The sequence below is a fragment of the Chiloscyllium plagiosum genome, chromosome 26 (genome assembly GCF_004010195.1).
Source record: "Chiloscyllium plagiosum isolate BGI_BamShark_2017 chromosome 26, ASM401019v2, whole genome shotgun sequence".
NCBI lineage: Eukaryota > Metazoa > Chordata > Chondrichthyes > Orectolobiformes > Hemiscylliidae > Chiloscyllium > Chiloscyllium plagiosum.
Genome location: NC_057735.1, coordinates 8,336,854 through 8,357,929, shown reverse-complemented (window position 1 = coordinate 8,357,929; position 21,076 = coordinate 8,336,854). Strand labels below are relative to the sequence as shown.

Genomic DNA, 21,076 nt, shown 5'->3' with positions numbered 1-21,076 from the left:
ACTTCATCCGAGATAATGTGTGGACTCTTGTGTGCAACCCCCCTCCCCTGCTCCCAGCAAGGGAGTTTGGTGGTGGGAGGGAGCAGGGTGGTATTTGAAATGGCACTTCGTGCAGTCTATAGCAGGAAGGTCTGTGGAAACAATTCGCATTCCAGTGACCATTGAGGCTCCTAAGTGGGCAATTAACAACCACTAGCTTCTCTGTCCACAGTCACAGCTTAACTTGTGTACAACATTTCCTGTTTTATTTCTGACTTCCGTCATCTGCGTTGTTTTATTTTAAATCTAAGTGAATCATTTCTGGAACCTTGCTGGAATTCACTCGAGGTGTATTAATACCATTAATCTCCATGTTCTAAAAAAGAACAGAGACACTGGAGATGGTGTAAAAAATATTTCTCACCATGATGCTGGAACTGAGAGATATCAGGAAAGATTGGACAGACTGGGACTTCTGTCTTTAAAAAATGAAAATCGAAATATGACTTGATAGAAATCTTTAATATACGAACTGATTTGATTAGGTAGAAGTTAAGGTGATGTCCCTCAATAAATGGGAAAAACTACAACAGAGGGGATATAAAGTCACTAATAAACAGACTGGGAGTTCAGGAGATTGCTCTTTACCCAGAGCATAGGAATGTGAAGCTTGCCAGCACAAGGAATAGTTGAATCAAACAGTGCAGCTGCATGAAGGACAAACCTCGAAGAGAGAAAATGAGGACCACAAATGCTGGAGCTCAGAGGCAAGAGTTTGGTGCTGGAAAAGCACTGCAGGTCAGGCAGCCTCTGAGGAGCAGGGGAATCGACTGTTTCAGGCATAATCCTTCCTGATGAAAGGCTTATGCCTGAAAAACGTCGATTCTCCTGCTCCTTGAGTGCTCCCTGACTGGCTGTGCTTTTCCAGGACCACACTCTCAAACCTGTAAGGGAGAATGAAATAGGAGGAGGACATGTCGATAGCATTAAACAAAGAGGAGGTTTGTGAGAGCACAGACACCACTATGAAGCAGTTGGGCTGAATGGCCCATTGTAATGCTATAACTAGTACCTTAAGTGGTTACTTAATGCCCTCTTAAGGGACTTCAGTCTGCTACTTCTCTTATTAACACAGCAGCGCGTTGGAAGGTGTCAGATGTCTGTGTAGGGAGTGTGATGAGTTTATTTGTGGGATCTCAGGGTGGGGTCACTCCTTCAAAAGCACTGGCACCTGAACAAGGAACAAGACAATGCAAAGGGAAGGATCCGCTCAGAGCCACTAAACCTCCTTTGCTGCTAAGTCCTTCTCTCCTCGCCTCTGCCCAGCTGCCCCCTCCACACCATCACTCACCTGTGCCTTGGGCCCCCACTCTGTTTGAGACTTCTGGTGGTTGTAGTACCAGCCACCACCTCCCCAGCAGCGCTGCTGGGTACAGAGGAGCAGCCAGCTACTGATTGGGCTTTTTGACCCCCTGCCTTCGGGTTCTTGGATCCTTTTTGTTTCAGAGGGTGTTGGGGTTGGGGGAGGGGTGGTGGGGTGTCTCTCTGGCTCTCCAGCTGCAACTGACACCCCCATTGCCTTCATAACATTCTGCCCAACATCCCAGGTCAATGAACCTTTGCCAGAGCAAAAGGGAATTAGAGTTGCAAGTGGTTTTCAGCAAATACAGAGGAAGGGTAGAAAGGAGAAGTGAGAAAGTACAAAAGGGAAGCTCTGTGAAAGGGGGTGGGGAAGGATGGATTAATTTATCTCTCTTCATGTGACTCATTCCTTTGCCTTGTGCCACCATTCTATCATTTAATCTCTCCCACCTTGCTCTCTACATATTTCTGTAACTCCCTTCATCACCTCCCAATACATGGCCTGTTTAACTCACCCATTAATTGCATTAGAGAGTCAGTACACGGTGACAAACACCTATTCAAGTGGGCTTCAAAGATCCACTAACACCTTCAGCTGCTCATCAGTAAAAAAGAATTTCCTTTAAACAACCACCTAAATTCTCTGCTATTCTCACATTATGCACATTGATGGACAATTTCCAGGGAATGCACAAATCTTGAGAGGGTACAAGTCACTGGGGGGTATAAAGAATGGGAATTTAATATATCAAGATACATGGACACCTTCTCAAGGCAAGTCATACTCATTCAGCTATCTCTAAATCATCCAGGAAACAGCAAGACAATTCACAAAATAAGATCTTCAGGCAACTTACAACAAAGTCATGGTTCCAGTGTATTGACCAAACTAAAACTAATTTTTCTTTACTCTTTCATGAGATGGGGGGTGTTGCTGACTAGACTAGCATTTACTGCTAGGCTCTAATCACCTTTGAAAAGGTGGTGGTGAGGCACTTTCTTGAACCATTGCAGTCCATACAGTAATGCACACGCGCACAATGTTGTTAGGGAGGGGGGAGGGGTTCCAGGATTTTGGCCCTGCAGCAATGACAAAGCCGTCAGGATGCTGTCGTAGTTGCAGGAGACTCTGCAGCTGATGGTGGTTCTCCCATGCAGTCACTGTTCAAGAGTGAGTGGTGAGTTGCTGCAATGCATCTTGTAGATGGTAGACACTGCTGACACTATGCATTGTTAATGGAGGGAGTGAATGTTGAAGGTGGTGGATGGGGTGCCAATCAAACATTTGTCTTGGAACATGTGAAACTTCGAGTGTTGTTGGGGCTGCACCAATCCAGTCGAGTGGGGAGCATTCCAACACACTCCTGACTTGTGCCTTGTGAAGTGGCTTTGGGGAATGACAAGGAGATTTATTCAGTGAAGGATTCTCAGTCACTGACTTGCTCTTATACCCATTGTATTTATGCAGTTGAGGTTCTGTTGAGGTTCTGATCAATACTATTCCCCAGATGTGATAGACAACATGAGATAAAGTGATAATGATATTTTACGTATCAGACACAGTACACAAGGAAGGTAAACAGTAATGAAATGTCATTGACCTCAAAGGCCTACCCTGCTTTCTCTCCATTGGTGCAGCTCAATGAATGTACGGTATTTCCTCCATGGGAAACTGGTTAGTAAGGTTAGATATCACAGATTACAGGGGGAACTAGCCATTTGGATACAGAATTGGCTCAAAGGTAGAAGACAGAGGGTGGTGGTGGAAGGTTATTTTTCAGACTGGAAGCCTGTGATCAGTGGAGTACCACAAGGATCGTGCTGGGTCCACTTTTTTTCGCCATTTATATAAATGGTTTGGAGGTGAGCATAAGTTTGTAGTAAGTTAGTAAGTTTGCAGATGACACCAAAATTGGAGATGTAGTGGACAGCAAAGAAGGTTAACGCAGATTACAACAGGATCTTGATCAGATGGGCCAATGGGCTGAGACATGGCAGATGGAGTTTAATTCAGAAAAATGCGAGATGCGGGATTTTGGGAAAGCAAATCTTTGCAGGACTTATACACTTAATGGTAAGGTCTTAGGGAGTGTTGCCGAACAAAGAGACCTTGGAGTGCAGGTTCATAGCTCCTTGAAAGTGGAGTCGCAGGTTGATAGGATAATGAAGAAGGCGTTTGGTATGCTTTCCTTTATTGGTGAGAGTATTGAGTACAGGATTGGGAGGTCATGTTGCAGCTGTACAGGACATTGGTTAGGCCACTGTTGGAATATTGCGTGCAATTCTGGTCTCCTTCCTATCGGAAAGATGTTGTGAAACTCGAAAGGGTTCAGAAAAGATTTACAAGGATGTTGCCAGGGTTGGAGGATTTGAGCTATACAGTGAAGCTGAACAGGCTGGGGCTGTTTTCCCTGGAGCGTTGGCGGCTGAGGGCTGACCTTATCGAGGTTTATAAAATCATGAGGGGCATGGATAGGATAAATGGACAAAGTCTATTTCCTGGGGTGGGGGAGTCCAGAACTCGAGGGCATAGGTTTAGGGTGAGGGGGAAAAGATATAAAAGAGACCTAAAGGGGCAACTTTTTCACGCAGAGGATGGTATATGAATAGGAAGGGTTTGGACGGATATGGGCCGGGTGCTGGCAGGTGGGACTAGATTGGGTTGGGATATCTGGTCAGCATGGACGGGTTGGACCGAAGGGTCTGTTTCCATGCTGTACATCTCTATGGCTCTAATTTTTTAATGTGAATCTTTTCTGGAATATACTTTAAGTACTCTGAGGCACATTAATCTCCATGTTGTAAGAACAGCATAAAGACACTGGAAATGGTGCAAACACTATTTCTTAGAATAAGGCCAGAACTGAGCGGTATCAAGGAAGATTGGATATGTTGGGCTTTTTGTCATAAGAAAACAATGAAACTGAAAAGTGACCCAATAGAGAGGTCTCTAAGATATGAAATGGTTTGATAGAAATTCAAGATATGTTTCCACTTATGACCGATGTTAGAACAAGGGAACATAAATATAACATGTCACTAATAAATCAAACAGTTCAGGAGATATCTCTTTGCCCAGAACACTGAGAAATGTGGAACTTGCTCCCACAAGGAATGGGTGAGTCAAATAGTACAGGGGCATTACGGGCAAACTTGACAAATATGTTAAGGGAGAATGAAATTGAAGATTTGACTTCAATTCAATGGAATTGAGACTTGCTTCAGCATGAACAGTACCATGAAGCAGTTAGGCTGAATGGCCCATTTCAGTGGTGTATTTTGCAAACTTATATTTCCACCTATGGCATTGCCTCTACTTATAAGAGACATTTTGAGGCAGGACGGCACAATGACTCAGTGCCACAACGGCATAATGATTAGTGGTTAGCACTTCTGCCTCACAGCAGTATGAGGAGTTTGCACATTCTCCCCATGTCTGCATGGGTTTCCTCCAGTGTCTCCAGATTCTCCCACAGTCTAAAGATATGTAGGTTAGGGTGGATTGGCCATTTTAAATTGCCCATAGTGTTTAGTGATGTGTAGGCTAGGTGGGTTAGCCATGGGAAATGTGGGGTAATAGGGATAGGGTTGTGCAGGTGGGAAGAGTGGGTCTGGGTAGGATGATCTTCAGAGGGTTAGTGTGGACTTGATGGGTGGAACGGCCTGTGGGGATTCTATGATTCACCCCCCTGTCTCCCCACTCAATAGACTCTGGAATTACAAAGCATATGGAGGTACTGGGTGGGACAGCAAGAATATTGGTCAGAGTATTGAGTACAGGAGTTAGGAGGTCATGTTGCAGCTGTACAGGACATTGGTTAGGTCACTTTTGGAATATTGCGTGCAATTCTGGTCTCCCTCCTATCAGAAGGATGATGTTGTGAAACTGTAAAGAGTTCAGAAAAGATTTACAAGGATGTTGCCAGGGTTGAACGATTTGAGCTATAGGGAGAGACTGAATAGGCTGGCAGAGGAAGTGGTGGAGACTGGTACAATGACAACATTTGAATCACATCTGGATGGGTATATGAATGGAAGGGTTTAGAGAGATATTGGCCCCAAGTACTGGCAAATGGGACGAGATTAGGTTAGGATATCTGGTTGGCATGGATGAGTTGGACCGAAGGGTCTGTTTCCGTGCTATACATCTCTATGACTCTATGACTGGGCAGTATGTATGTAGTCTCTCCTTCCAGCTTCTTCCTTTTGATCATGAATGCATCAGCGACAGCCTGTAAGTTATGGGAATCTGACCAAACCCTCTGGTTTCTGGACGTTTACCAGATGCTCATTCACAGGTGAGGAAAGATGGACCTCACTTGGAGTCAACTCCTGTCACTGAGTTGGATTCGACGAGAAGCCGCGGGCTCACTTACGTGCGTTTGCTTCACGACCCCTGACCTCTTGAAGTCCGAGGTATCTCTCCCGGGCGCTGCCTTGCTCGGGAGCCTGTCGGAGTGAGGATTGCTGGGAAATGACATACTGAGTGACCCGTAACCACTCCGTTCCTCCTCCACCTCCTCCACTTTCACCTGGTCATGGACCATGATTACGTCACCATTCACGTCCATACAACAAGAAGCCAGCTGCCGTGTGGACATTCTGTGAGGCATGGAGGGGTGGGCGAGAAGAGAGTAAAAGCAGAAAATTTAACACGCGTTCACTTTTAAATCAAAACTCAACCCCCTGCAAAAGAAAGTAATGAAAAGTTAAACAAGTGATGGAGTCTGAGGAGGTGGGAGCAGGGAGCTATCACATGTCTAACCATGTGAACAGAGAGGGGAGAAAAAGGGCTTTAATTTAAGGAATTCACCCCATGCATTAGGAACAACTGTCTCCAAAGTGGTGCACCAAGGACACTTGCCTCGAAATCTCTACAAACCCCAACAGCTAAGGCAAGAAAATGCTTCTTTCTCTGACTCCACAGGCATTGCCACAAATCTCTCGGAGACAAGGTTTTCTGTAAGCGAGTAGCTGTCCAGCAGACAGAGAACAAAATGGATTTTTTGTCAGGCACACACAAGCCCATTCTGCACTCAACAAAAGCGAATATTGGATTCATCTCTTCACAGATAAGAGAGAGAGAGAGAGAGAGAGAGAGAGAGAGAGCCCACGTGATTCACCCAGAATGAATGGTGCGTGGAGAGTCGGGGGTGGGGGTTGGGGAGCAGTGGGAGATCAGGAGCAGTGCGTGGAAAATGGACATGCAGAGAGATTTCTGACGACTGTAATATTTGCTGCAAACAAAAAGTAACTCAAATAATTCCACCTACAAGTCAAACACTTCTCGGTGAAGTGGCGGTTAGGGCAGCTCCAAACAAAAAAGGTAGTGAAACAACAGAATGTGTTTTGTAATGGAAAGAGAATGGAGTGAACTGGGGACGAGAGGAAGTGCAACAATGGGCCTCAAGACAAAAGGAATCAAACAAAAGGGAAATGTGACAAGAGGACAATAGCATACTATTTGTTCCGTCATTCCTGCTTTCAGGGAACAGGTTTATCTCTCTTTCCTTCCCGTTCCAAAGCCTCCTGTTTGGATTTCATCATATCTCGTTTCCTTTCAACAGATTTCTTTGTCCACTGGACTGGATTTAATCTGTGATCGAGTTAATACGAGTTTTAATTTAAGCTCTTGTGTGACTCAACAGTAATCACAGAATTGAAGGCAACCATTAACTCTTTCATTGCTTCATAACGTCTCGGCGAGTATTCAGGATTACGGAACTACATAAATTGCAACTCCTCAACACACCGTAAGCCCAGTCCCCTTTTTAATAATTAAAGCTCCATTTTGAAAGCTTCCCCCACAGTTTCGGCTCTATGGAGATCTTGAGAATCACTTCTGCCTGTGGATCTTCCCCATGCCTCCCCCCTTGCTTTAAAACCTCAGAACCCCTTTTGCCTGTTCCAGTTATCTTCTTGGGTGGCTTGGTATGAACATTCGCCTGACAGTCGCTTGCGATGTGCCTTGGATGGCTTGCTTTGTTTAAAAGAAAATGGTGCTATATAAATGCAGGCTGCTGTTGCCAATGCTGGGCTGTTTCTAAAACCAAAATTGGAGAGACATTTGGCTGCAAAATCCCTCACTCATCCAATTTTCATAAAAAATTATTAATTGATGGCTTAACACATTGAGACTCCATATTAAAGCCTTCATCAGGACCTCACAGATAGGTGAAGGACTAACCTGGAGTGGTTAAAGAAATGAGCAGCTAAATGCCACACAGTCGCCCTGCAAGCAACAGTTAGATAAACCAACATGAATCTGCTTCAGTTATGTTTGTGGAGGAACAAATAGTTGCTAAGGAAGCCTGCTTCTTCAATCAACAAGATTACCTCCACCTCAACTCCATGGTCCCACTCAACTAACCTACGTAATGCTTCAGAATTGGGGCGGCACGATGGTTCTCACAGCGCCAGGGACCCGGGTTCAATTCCTGCCTAGGGTAACTGTCTGTGTGAAGTTTGGACATTCTCCCTGTGTCTGCGTGGGTTTGCTCCGGTTTCATCCCACAGTCCAAAGATGTGCAGGTCAGGTGAATTGGCCATGCTAAATTGCCCATAGTGTTAGGTGCATTAGTTAGGGGTAAATACAGGGTGGGGGAATGGGTGTGGGTGGGTTGCTCTTTGGCGGGTCAGTGTGGACTTGTTGGGCCAAAGGGCCTGTTTCCATATTGTAGGAAATCTAAACTCTATTGGTGAATGCTTTGCCTACAGTCGGTGACTGAGTGGCTCCCAGTCTCTGAACCTGCAAATTCCAAAAACTTGCCACCCTTTTAGTGGAAAGATTTCTCCTCTACTCTCCAAAATAGCTGACCCCTTATTTTGAGAATGTGACCTAATGGTCTCCATTCTGCAGACAAGGAAACATTGTCTATGCTGTCAGGTCCCTTTAAATGTTTCAGCTAGATCACGTCTCATTAATTCTATAGTTCCCTTCAGTTTAAAGTCTACTTAATTCCTCCAGGAATGTCTTAAGGCCCTTCCAGGAAAGTGGCTGGTGAACTTTTGTTGAAGCCCTCCAGGGCAAGTATGTCCATATCTGGGGTAAGGAGACCAAAACTGCACACAATTCTCCAGGTGTGGCCTCATGAATGTGCTGTATAATTGTAGTATGATCTCTCTACACTCATTTACGTTAATCCCTCTACAACTAAAGCAACACACCATTCATCTTCCTGTGAAGGCAGCTGTAGGATCTTTAATAACCACTCGAAGGTCATTCCATCCAACCAAGGAACCTCGAACAGTGCAGCACTCTGTTAGTGCTGCACTCAAGAACGTAACTCAGACTGAAACTTAACCCCCGGAGCAGGGTTTGACTCTAACTGAAGACTGCAAGGGACCTGGGTCAACACACAAAAACTTGGTAAGGTATCTAAATCAAATGTTTAAACAAAACAAAAACATCCATTGCAGTTAATTCCAGCAGCCAGGAGAAAGAGTGAAGGGTAAGTGACCCAGATTTGCCCTCTCACACTGGAAAATGTAAGAAAAAGCATGGGGATGCCAATAGTTCTTTTGGCAATTACCATTACAAATTCAAAAGCACCACCACAATGCAGTTTGCATAGCAACCTAACAGCACCGAACCCATTTACAAAAGAGATGCAAAGTGAAAATCAGACTCTACATCACTGAAGTAGGACAGCCATTGCACAAGGCTTTTAGATTTCTCGAGAATGGTAGGATACTTTAATACTTTGTGTAAGGCAGCCCATCTGGCTGAGGTTACCACGACAACGATTCCAGCCTTGGTGTGTGTGTGGTCACTCTGGACAGCTGGACATGTGGCTGAGGAGTGAATGTGGGTGACCACAATTCAGACATTTTTCAGCAAGGTGAATCAAGTGCCCATATGGTGCCAACAGAAGCAGTCGCAAGTTCTCAGCCAACCAAGTTACGTTAATTCCATGGACAATGAAAATTGTTCGGTAATTGGTCGGGCTGGATTTGTCTTGCTTTTTGTGTTCAGGACATACCTGGGCAAATTTTCCAATTGTTGGGTAGATGCCGGTGGTGTAACTGCACTGGAAGAGATGAAGCGTGTGGTGCTGGAAAAGCACAGCCGGTCAGGCAGCATCCGAGGAGCAGGAGAATTGACGTTTCAGGCATAAGCCCTTCATTAGGAATACTCGAAATGTCAACTCTCCTGCTCCTCGGATGCTGCCTGACCAACTGTGCTTTTCCAGCACTACACTCTTGGATTCTGATCTCCAGCACCTGCAGTCCTTACTTTCTCCTCCACTGCACTCGGCAAACAGCAAATTCTGGAACACAAGTCTTCAGTACTATTGCCGGAATGTTGTCAGGGTTCACAGCCTTTGCAGTATCCAGTGGCTCCAACTGTTTCTTGACAACACGATCAGATTGAAAATGAGCTCTGACAGGAGACACACAAGCACACTGCCAGTGATGGCTGACAGATTGGATGGGAATGGACCGGAATTCAGGCTGGAGTGAGGGAATTACAATTCTGTCCGTTAACGCTGCAAACGTACCACATGGAATTAGCCTGCATTAAAACCAGTCGTGAGTGAAGGAAGGGCCCAAACCACAATAATTAGCAACCTCCCTCACAGAGCTAATAAAAGCAATGTGTGTGGGAAACGGAGCTGTCCCACTGGTATCATCATAATGATCAGGCAAATACCGAGCTCTGCAGTTAAGGCAAAAGGGAAGAATTGAGATTTCAAACAGGACTATTCCCTTAACACTAAGATGTAGGAGCAGAAATAGGCCATTCAGCCCATTGAGTCAGCTCTGCTAGTCAATGAGATCAGGTTTGATCTGATAATCCTCAATGCCATTTTCCTGCCTATTCCTCAGACCCCTCAATTCTCTTACTCTATAAAAATGTGTCTGTTTCAGCCTTGAATACATTTAATGACCTGGGTTCTCCAGGCCTCCGCGATAACAAATTCCTCAGATTCCTCGGAGAAGAAGTTCCTCCTCATCTCAGTCTTAAATGGGCAACCCCTCATTCTGCAGTTATTCCCTCTGGCCAATGCATCTCCTGCTCCTCAGATGCTACCTGACCTGCTGTGCTTTTCCAGCACCACACTCTCAACTCTGATCTCCAGCATCTGCAGTGCTCACTTTCTCCTAATCCATCTAACCTGTCAAGTTGGTGAAGAATCTTGAGAGAAAGTGAGGACTGCAGATGCTGGAGATCAGAGTTTAAACGTCAACTCTCCTGCTCATCGATTGCTGCCTGACCTGCTAGGCTTTTTCAGCGCCACACTTTTCGACTGATGAATAATCTTGCAAGGTTCAAAAAAGATCGCCTTTCATGCTTCTAAGCTCCAACATGTACAAGCCCATTGTACCCAATGTCTCCTCATAAGACTATCCAGCCATACCTGGTATCAGGCTAGCAAACCTTCTCTGGACTGCCTCCAATGTAAGTGGAGGAGTGCTCTGAACAGAGTTGGGAACTTGTTTCCTGGGGCAGAGAAATTCAAGAACACCAAGGGCAATGGTCACTCAGAGCTTTCAAAAAAAAACAATGAAGCTTACCCTTGACCAGGGCCCCAGCAAGTCATAGACTTATAAGAGATGTACAACATGGAAACAGACCCTTCGGTCCAACCCGTCCATGCCGACCAGATATCCCAACCCAATCTAGTCCCACCTGCCAGCACCCGGCCCATATCCCTCCAAAGCCTTCCTATTCATATACCCATCCAAATGCCTCTTAAATGTTGCAATTGTACCAGCCTCCTCCACTTCCTCTGGCAGCTCATTCCATATCCATACTACCCTCTGCATGAAAAAGTTGCCCTTTAGGTTTCTTTTATATCTTTCCCCACTCGCCCTAAACCTATGCCCTCTAGTTCTGGACTCCCCAACCCCAGGGAAAAGACTTTGCCTATTTACCCTATCCATGCCCCTCATAATGAGAAAATAATGATATTTCCTGAAAACTGCCCCAACATCTCCAATTCAATCCCCTAAATATTTATTCATTCATAATTTGGCCAGAATTTATCGCCCATCCTTAGTTGCCGTTGAGAAGGGGGTGGTGAGTTGTCTTCTTGAACCACTGCAGTCCATGTACTGTAGGTACGCTCACAATGTTTTAGGAAAGGAATTCCAGGATTTTGACCAGCGACAGTGAAGGAATGGCAATATATTTCTGAGTCAGGCTGGTGAGTGACTTGGGAGGGAAACTTGACCTTATGATGGAGGGGAAGCCATTGACAATTCAGCTGAAAGGGACTGGGCCTAGATACAACCATTGATAGCAACCCTATCTCTGACTCAGAAGGCCTGGGTTCAAGTTCCACCTTCTTCAAGGATCAAAATAATATCTCTTAATAAGTTGTTTAGAAAACATCAATCCCGAGGAACTGCTGCAGAGGTGGACTGAGCTGAGATGAGTGACCTTCACCAACCGCAAAACTATCTTCCTATGATCCAACCAGCAGAGATATTTACCCATGGTTCCCGTTGATCTCAATTTTGCTGGATACCACATTCGCTCAAAGCAGCCCTGATATCCTGAGAGTCACTCAGGAAATCAGCTCTTTTAGCCATGATTGGATTAAAGCTGTACGGAGATCAGAAGCTGGATAACTTTGGCAGAACCCAAACCTGAGCAAATTATTGCTAAGCAAGTGCTGCTTGACAGCACTATTGAGGACATCTTCATCTACTTTACCGATGATCGAGAGTAGACCGATGAGCCAGTAATTGGGCGGGTTGGATTTATCTTGCTTTGGTATGGATTGGACATACTGAGGCAAACATCCACATTAAAAACCGAAAGCATTGCAGATGCTGCAAACCAGAAACAAAGACAGAAGCTGCTAGAAAAGCTCATCAGGTCTGGCAGCATCTGTGAAGAGAAATCAGAGTTGACATTTCAGGTCCAGTGACCCTCCTCAGACGATTCTGAGGAAAGGTCACCGGACCTAAAACGTTAACAGATTTCACTTTATCAATGTTGCCAGGCCTGCTGAGCTTTTCCAACAAATTTCTACACTGTTGGGTTGATGCCAGTATTGTAACTGTACCGGCAGAGCTTGGCTGGAGGAGTGGCAACTTCTGGAGCACAAGTCTTCAGAACTATTGTCAGAATGTTGTCAGGGCCCATCGCCCTTGCATTATTCAGTGCCTCCAATTGTTTCTCAACGTCACTTGAAATGAATTGACTGAAGACTGCTATCTGTGATGCTGGAGACCACTGAAGGAGGCAAAAATGGATCAACTTGGCACACCTGGCCAAAGGCTGTTATGAATGCTTCAGCCTCACTGAGCAATTCCACTGTCCCACACTCCATCACACCTCTCAGCATCTCCCAGTCATTATTTAATGAGATCGCTTGCTTGGCTGATGGACAAAAGACAATCACTATTGTCTCTGAAGATGGCTCTGTTTGAAGTTGGAAGTGAAAAAGCTGAGGAAAGCAACAAGAATGTGTTTACGTAATGCTCCTGTCCCAATGTGTCTGTGTTCACACAAAGAATGGCTTGCAGTTATACAGCACTTCTCACATCATCAAAACTGCTGCTGCTGGTATGCTTTTGAAAAGCGTGGTCACTGTTGTAAGAAATACTGGAGCTAATACACACATAGCAACATCCCACAATACCAATGGCATGGTGATCAGAATATCTGTTTTTAGTTATGTGGATCGAGTGCTTAAATTTTCACCAGAATCTTGAGGATAACTCACCTGTTTCTCTTTGGGATCATTTACATCCACCCCAGAGAAGACATTAGACCTTGGTTCAGCATCTCATCGAAAGATAACACCTCCCTCACTACAGCAGTGCAACATCACTCTGGGCTTTTGTGCTGAAGTGTTCAGACCAATACACTACAAGCTCCATCTTCATCTCTTTAAATCCTATTCTGCTCTGTAGGCAGTCTTATTTGGGAGAAGACATTAACATAATGCAGCCATAATCTTACCAGAGAATAAAGTCATTCTCTCATTTGAGAGAAAGAGAGAGAGTCAGAAAGAGACACACAGACACAGAGAGAAAGACACACCCACACAGAGAGATTGAGACACATACAGAGAGAGAGAGAGAGAGAGCGCAAGCGAGAGAGAGAGACACACAGAAAGAGAGACAGAGAGAGCGAGACAGAAAGGGAGAAAGAGAAAAAAGAGAGAGACAGAGACAGAGAGAGATACAGAGACAGTGACAGAGAGACGGAGAGAAAGAAACACAGAGAGAGACTGGTGGTGATTTAACCTGAGGGTCACCACGCCTCAGGTGAGGGGAGAGGTTGAGAAGTCCATCATGGTAGCCCCAATTAGTGTGGGAATTGAACCCACACTGTTGGCATCATTTGACATCGCAAACCAGCCATTGGAAATAACCAGGCTCTCCTAAACAAGGGCACAGTAAGCCAAGAGGAAAGAGAAGGAAGCCAGGCAGAAACCAAGTTTTGATACCAAACTCTAGTGCACATGATTGAAGTTAAGTTTGTTTAACTCCACACTTTAAATGGAACCATAAAGTCAAGGCTCCATTTTCTTGCTGTGAGTGGTGTCAACATTTTCTGGGAAAACTCATTCTTCCTCCCCCTGCGACCCAACTTCATCTCCCAGTCCTCAGTTCACCAACACTATGTAAACCTTTCAACTGCTCAATAACCTCAATGCTGTTTGTGGGACCTTATCGTTCATAAAATGGCTCCTTTTGTGTCTATAAAACAATATGGATTCTGCAAACAGCTTAGAAACATTTGACAAATTTTCGAAGTTGCTAAGATAAAACTTTACGAGCCAATTTGTTTTTTTTTAAATGAGCTGCTGCTCTGGGACTGTCAGATCAAGATTCCAAATACAAGCTCAATATTTCTTGCGACAAAACTGACATCTGGAACTTAAGGTGCCTACTCTAAGAAATAAGGTAGTGGTGACCATATTAGTGAAAATATGGCCTCTGAACCCAACATATGAGCTTTGTAATGAAAGCCTTGGATTGACAATAAGCTATCAATCCCTTGTTTTGTTCAGTGTGCACAAAGAACAGGAGGGGAATTTGGCAAGAAAACACACTCTCGTACCCAGAATTTCCATTCAATGCAGGTCAATCAGGCAGGCACAGTCACTGAAGCAAGAGAAGAGGGTCTTCAGAAAATGTGCTGAAACAGAGGGTCTGTTCTGTGCACTCAGTAAGAAACTCATCAATATTCTGAAAATCTATTTCAAAGAGCAAGCAGTCAGTCTATCCTTGCCTACAGAGGAGAAAACCAGGGGGAAAGAGAGTTGTATTTGTAGTTGTCAGAGCTCACTTCAGCCAATGGGAATTTCAAACATCTTTGGAATTGAGAGGAGCTGCAGGAGATGAAATCGTTTCATCAAAAGCACCTATCGGAAGCAACGAACTGCATGACAGAGTCTGCTACCAAAGAATAACCTTTCTACTGCAGTGAGATTCTAATATTTCAAAACAAGAGGCACCTGCCTGTTGCAACAAGTTATAAGAGGTGTGCATTTGCCCAGTTGATCAGCCATAAGGAAGTTTAGGCTACAATACCCAGACACAAATGCATACACACCATTGCATTTCTGAATATCCCTTACAAGATTCTTGGAACTGTGAATCATCGGAGGTAGATGTCTGGAAATGTTGCCTATTAATCACCCCTCTGCACGAGAGCCTCAGAACTAAATTCCTCATTGCATCAGGCAGACCTTTGTATTCGAATTAAAATCCCTACAGTGTGAAAACAGGCCCTTCGGCTCAACAAGTCCACACCGACCCTCCAAACATTAACTCATCCAGACCCATTCCCCTACCCTATATTTACCCCTGACTAATGCACCTAGTCTACACACCCCTGGACACTATAGTCAATTTAGCATGGCCAATTCACTTAACCTGCACACCTTTGTGATTGTGGGAGGAAACTGGAGTACCCGGAAGAAACCCACGCAGACACGGGGAGAATGTGCAAGCTCCTGTCGAACCTGCTCTTGGTAAATGCTCCCAGTTCAATTCGCAATCCCACGATCTTGGTGACCAGGGGAACCAAGGACACAGGAGTCAAGCTCTTTCCTCATGAAGGGACAATAGGACATGCTGAGTTAATCAGGCATGTATGGAATGAGCTGCCAGAGGAAGTGGTGGAGACTGGTACAAATACAGCATTTAAAAGGCATCTGGATGGGTATGTGAATAAGAAGGGTTTGAAGGGATATGGACCAAGTGCTGGTAAATGGGACTAGATTAGGTTGGGATATCTGGTAGGCATGGATGAGTTGGACCAAAGAATCTGTTTCCGTGCTGTACATCTCTATGACTCTAAGAAAAATCCCTCATCCCAGGAAAGCATCACATGAACCTTTTCTTAACCACCTCTAAAAGCAGTTAAACTTCTTTTAAAAAGTAAACAAAAAAGACCAAAACTCATGTGGTCTCTCAAAACTTTGTACAGCTTCAGTAAAACTTCACTATTTTTGTAATCCATTCTCCCTATCATAAGTGAGACAGTGTCATTTACTGTCCTAAAACCTGCTGTACCCACAAAGTAACTTTATGTGATTTATGTACAAGGGCATCTGGATTCTGATCGTGCATGGTGTTTACAAATCCTCTCCAATTCCATGTGTCACTGTGCTTTTCGTTTCATTCCTTCTGCCAAAGAGAAAACTAGCTTTCATTTAACACCAGGTTACAGATCAAATCCTTGCTGTCTGCAGGAGATGGGGGCACAGACCTCCTGCAGATAATGTAAAGGAATTTCCCACAAAAGGCTGAGTGTTTTATTAGGACCTGTGAATTAGGAAGAAGAAAAAATAACTGGGTATGGGGTTGACCTTGAGTGTATATGGATCCACAAGTAGCAAATCCACCTATTATGAGAAATTAGATTAGATTACTTACAGTGTGGAAAAGGCCCTTCGGCCCAACAAGTCCACACCGCCCCGCCGAAGCGCAACCCACCCATACCCCTACATTTACCCCTTACCTAACACTACGGGCAATTTAGCATGGCCAATTCACCTGACCTGCACATCTTTGGACTGTGGGAGGAAACCGGAGCACCCAGCGCAAGAACGATTCGAGCAGCGTCCATCTTGCCCACTCATTTAACCAATCTCTGTCCCTTTGAAAACCCTCTTGATAACTAACTTTCTGACCTATGCTTGTGCCATTGGCAAAAGTAGCTACCGTACATTCACTCCCTTACAAAGCCGCAAGAACGATTCGAGCAGCGTCCATCTTGCCTGTTGTAAAGAATCAATGTTTCGATCTGAACGTAAGAAATAAGAGCAGGAGTCAGCCACTTCGCACGCCCACCCAACTCCATCATTCAATAAGATCACGGCTTGTCTTTTTTTTAAAAAAAAATTCATTCCTGGGATGTGGGTGTCACTGTGTGGGTCAGCTTTTATTGCCCATCTCGATTTGCCCTTGAGAAGGAGCTGGTGAGCTGCCTCCTTGAACTGCTACAGTCCACATGCTGTAGGTGGTGCCATAATGTCACTAGTGAGGGAGTTCCAGGAGTTTTGACCCAGCTACAGTGAAGAAGCGGAGATTATATTTCCAAGTCGGAATGATGAACAACTTGGTGGGGAACTTGCAGGTGCTGATGTTCTCATGTTTCTGCTGCCCGTGTCCTTCCAGACAGCAGTAATTGTGGGTTTGGAAGGATCTTTGGTGAATATTTGCAGTGCATCTTGTAGATGGTACACCACTGCGGCTACTGAGCATCAGTGGTGGAGGCTGCAGATGTTTGTGGATGTGGTGCCAATCAAGCCGATCACTTTGTTATGGATCTGTGAAACGTCTTGAGTTCAACACCAAAACTTCCGACACTATCCTCACATCCTAGATAACTTTAGTATCTAGAAGCGTATTGATCTGTCTTGGCAGCAGACACAATGACTGAAGCCTCCACAGCCTTCTACGGAGGGTGGGTAAAACAGTATACTGAATCTTTGGAATTCTAAGTGATGCAGTTTATCCACATCTCAGTCCCAAATGGCCTTTTAAAGAGATCATATCATAGACGCCGACAGTGTGGAAGCAGGCCATTCTGCCCATTGAGTCCTACTGACCCTCATAAGAGCATCCTACCCAGGTCCACCCCTGTAACTCCACATTTCCCATGGCTAACCCATTTAGACCGCACATCCCTGGACACAAGGTGCAATTTAGCACAGCCACCCCACCTAACCTGCACATCTTTAGATTGTGGGAGGAAACTGGAGCAAACCAACGCAGACACGGGGAGAATATGCAAACTCCAGACACACAGTTGCCCGAGGCTAGATTCCAATCCGGGTCCCTGGCGCTGAGAGGCAGCAGTGCTAACCCCTGAGCCACTGTGCTACCCCATATTCGGAGACTCAATCCTGCTTCTAAAATGGGACAGATGCTACTTGATTACAGGGGGATGGGTTGAGGATAATATATATCTAATGACATATTTACTATTTATCCACATCTATCATAAATGGTGGCACAGTGGTGAGCACTGTTGCCTCACAGCGCCAGAGACCCAGGTTCAATTCCCACCTCAGGTGACTGTGTTAGGTGAATTGGCCATGCTAAATTGCCCGTAGTGTTAGCTGAAGGGGTAAATGTAGGGGAATGTGTCTGGGTGGGTTATGCTTCGGCGGGTCGGTGTGGACTTGTTGGGCCGAATGCCTGTTTCCACACTGTAAGAAATCTAATCAAAATGTTATGTTTCCACACTGTAAGAAATCTAATCAAAATGTTAAAAATGTTCAACTGTTACTACAGTTGCTGCCACCAGATGTCAACATCACACAGTTTGCACACTGCATGATATAGCAGGAAAGATTCTGTCACAGTCTAATCCTGGGAGACTTGGTGGTTGCCAATGATGCACTTTAGACACACAATGTGTGGGAGCTTGTGGGGAAGTGCAGTCTCCAGATCTGGAGCATATATGCAGAAGCAAGGCTTTCCCCTTCCACACACAGCCAAAGGAGCAGAGGACAATTCTCATTGCTCCGTTCTGCACAATGTACAGAGGGAGCACACCCGAAGTCGGGGCTGACCAGGACTCTGTACATCCATGGCAGTGGTGAGACAATGAGGCAACTGGCCTAGAAATTCAGACAGGAGAGGAAGCTGATGGAGAAAAAACAAAACAAAACAGCACCAATAGATTCATAGAGATGTACAGCATGGAAACAGACCCTTCGGTCCAACCTGTCCATGCCGACCGGATATCCCAACCCAATCTAGTCCCACCTGCCAGCACCCGGTCCATATCCCTCCAAACCCTTCCTATTCATATACCCATCCAAATGTCTCTTAAATGTTACAATTGTACCAACCTCCACCACTTCTTCTGGCAGCTCATTGCATACACGTACCACCCTCTGCGTGAAAAGGTTGCCCTTTAGGTCTCTTACATCTTTCCCCTCTCACCCTAAACCTATGCCCTCTAGTTCTGGACTCCCCGACCCCAGGGAAAAGACGTTTTTGTCTATTTACCCTATCCATGCCCCTCATAATTTTGCAAACCTCTATAAGATCACCCCTCAGCCTCCGACGCTCCAGAGAAAACAGCCCCATATGAACAGACACTTCGACAAACAACACTGCTCTTGTGCAGTTACCTGGGGTCCACAAAATGCTCTGAACAATAACAATGAACTTGTAAGTAGTTTAATTGCCCTTTCCTAAAATTCTTTCATTGCCAACAATGTAACATTGACCAGTGCACAGTTCAGGACACCCAAGGTACCTCTCAAACTAACTTGCTATGAGGAATAAACTTGTTTTTTTCAGTTTATTTCTTGTCCACTCTTTAAAAATAGTTGCTTCTAAAAAAAAGCTGATCAAGGCAGCGAGATCCTTTGAAAAGAATAAATTACAAGGAAACCTTATAGACTGGCCTTTCATCAGCAGATGGTTTTGTACCAGAGAACAATGGAGACTCAATCATGAAATGGATCAATTTTCCCAAATCCATACTCTAGAGTTTAAAGGATTATTTGATTGGCCTGTCTGTCCTCAGCAACAATGCTCAATATGGCATTAGTAATTCAATATGAAATAGAAGGCTCTCTGCTGTTACTATACACAGTCTACAAAGGTTCAGTGACAATGGCATTAAAACTTGGAGATAAGACAAACACGGCCTACAGTTGGTGTCGGTACACTAGCATTTTAAAAGGTTCGACCCTAGGGAGGGTGGAGATGGAAATCCTTAGGTTTATTTTGTGACAGGTGGGCTCCTCTCCCTATTTGCATCTCTCAGAATGGTGCTCACATAGAATCCTTACAGTTTGAAAACAGGCCCTTCAACCCAACAAGTCCACACTGGCCCTTCAAAGAGTAACCCACCCAGATCTATTCCCCAACATTTACTAATCCCCAACTAATACACATCCCAAAACACTATGGGCAATTTAGCATGACCAATTTGCCTAACCTGCGCATCTTCAGACTGTGGGAGGAAACCCACGCAGATGTGGGGAGAATGTGCAAACTACATACAGACAGTCGCCTGAGGCTAGAATTGAACCCGGGTCCCTGGCACTGTGAGGCAGTAGTGCTAACCACTGAGCCACCATGTTGTCTGTGCTCCACAACTTTGCACTGAGCTCCTCAAAGGATTGTTGTGGTTCTATTCGCCGAGCTGGGAATTTGTGTTGCAGACGTTTCGTCCCCTGTCTAGGTGACATCCTCAGTGCTTGGGAGCCTCCTGTGAAGCGCTTCTGTGATCTTTCCTCTGGCATTTGTAGTGGTTTGAATCTGCCACTTCCGGTTGTCAGTTCCAGCTGTCCGTTGCAGTGGTCGGTATATTGGGTCCAAACGATGTGCTTATTGATTGAACCTGTTTCAATGGACAGCTGGAACTGACAACTGGAAGCGGCAGATTCAAACCACTATAAATGCCGGAGGAAAGATCACAGAAGCGCTTCACAGGAGGCTCCCAAGCACTGAGGATGTCACCTAGACAGGGGACGAAACGTCTGCAACACAAATTCCCAGCTCGGTGAACAGAACCACAACAACGAGCACCCGAGCTACAAATCTTCTCCCAAACTTTGATCCTCAAAGGATTCCCTAAATCTATTCCCTCATGGTACAAAGCAGAAAACTCCTGTTTCTCTAAACTTGTATACGGAGCATCCTTGCTTTCCACATCCGACTTATTTTTTCTGAGTATCACCATTAGTGTTTGGACCGTTTTGTGTTTGGGCTGAAGTTACGCCAGATTCAGGTCACAGGACTGAATGTACCGGAGAGTACGTGCATAGTCACAGGCAAGGGAAATGCTTCCATTTTGGGCTGTAGTTCTTATAAAATTGCACATTGCTGAGCAATTAAGTGTTGCTAAACAAAACAAAAAGCATCCAATATGTCTGCATATTGAGCTTTTCTCACTGAGGAAAGAATAATGGAAATGTCCAATCCTGGTGACAATGTCATGACTAATTGCAGTCAAGGATGCCTACCTTGAAGAGGTTCTCCTTCTCTCTCCACAAGAATCTCTGAGTCTCTCTCTCACTGCACCCCCCAGGTCATCTCCCCTGCCCTGAAGCTCTTAACTCTTTGCTACCTTCTCCCCAGCTCCCCCCACCCACTATTTATCTCTCCACCCTGCCTCCATTCCTGATGAAGGGATTTTGCCCAAAACATCGATTTTCCTGCTCCTTGGATGCTGCCTGACCTGCTGTGCTTTTCCAGGACCACTCTAATCTAATTGCAGTCGACGTCTAGTTTGAATTTAACCAGTTACCCAAGACACTTAGCAGTGAGCTCTCATGGTGCTGTGGTA

General features: G+C 45.1%; 1 protein-coding gene across 3 annotated transcripts in view; it reads right to left on the bottom strand.

The window, feature by feature from the left end:
* The window catches only part of LOC122563062 (transcription factor SOX-13-like), a 180,029-nt gene that overhangs the window by 55,715 nt on the left and 103,238 nt on the right, over window positions 1-21,076 (bottom strand). For 2 of the 3 annotated variants that reach the window (XM_043716425.1, XM_043716424.1), the window contains one exon: window positions 5,718-5,943. In XM_043716425.1, coding sequence (XP_043572360.1) covers window positions 5,718-5,942 — 225 coding nt within the window. In that variant the 5' untranslated portion in view covers window position 5,943. Of the gene's footprint in view, window positions 1-5,717; window positions 5,944-6,802; window positions 7,510-21,076 lie in introns of those variants that run through there. The other variant, XM_043716426.1, reaches the window with a different exon arrangement.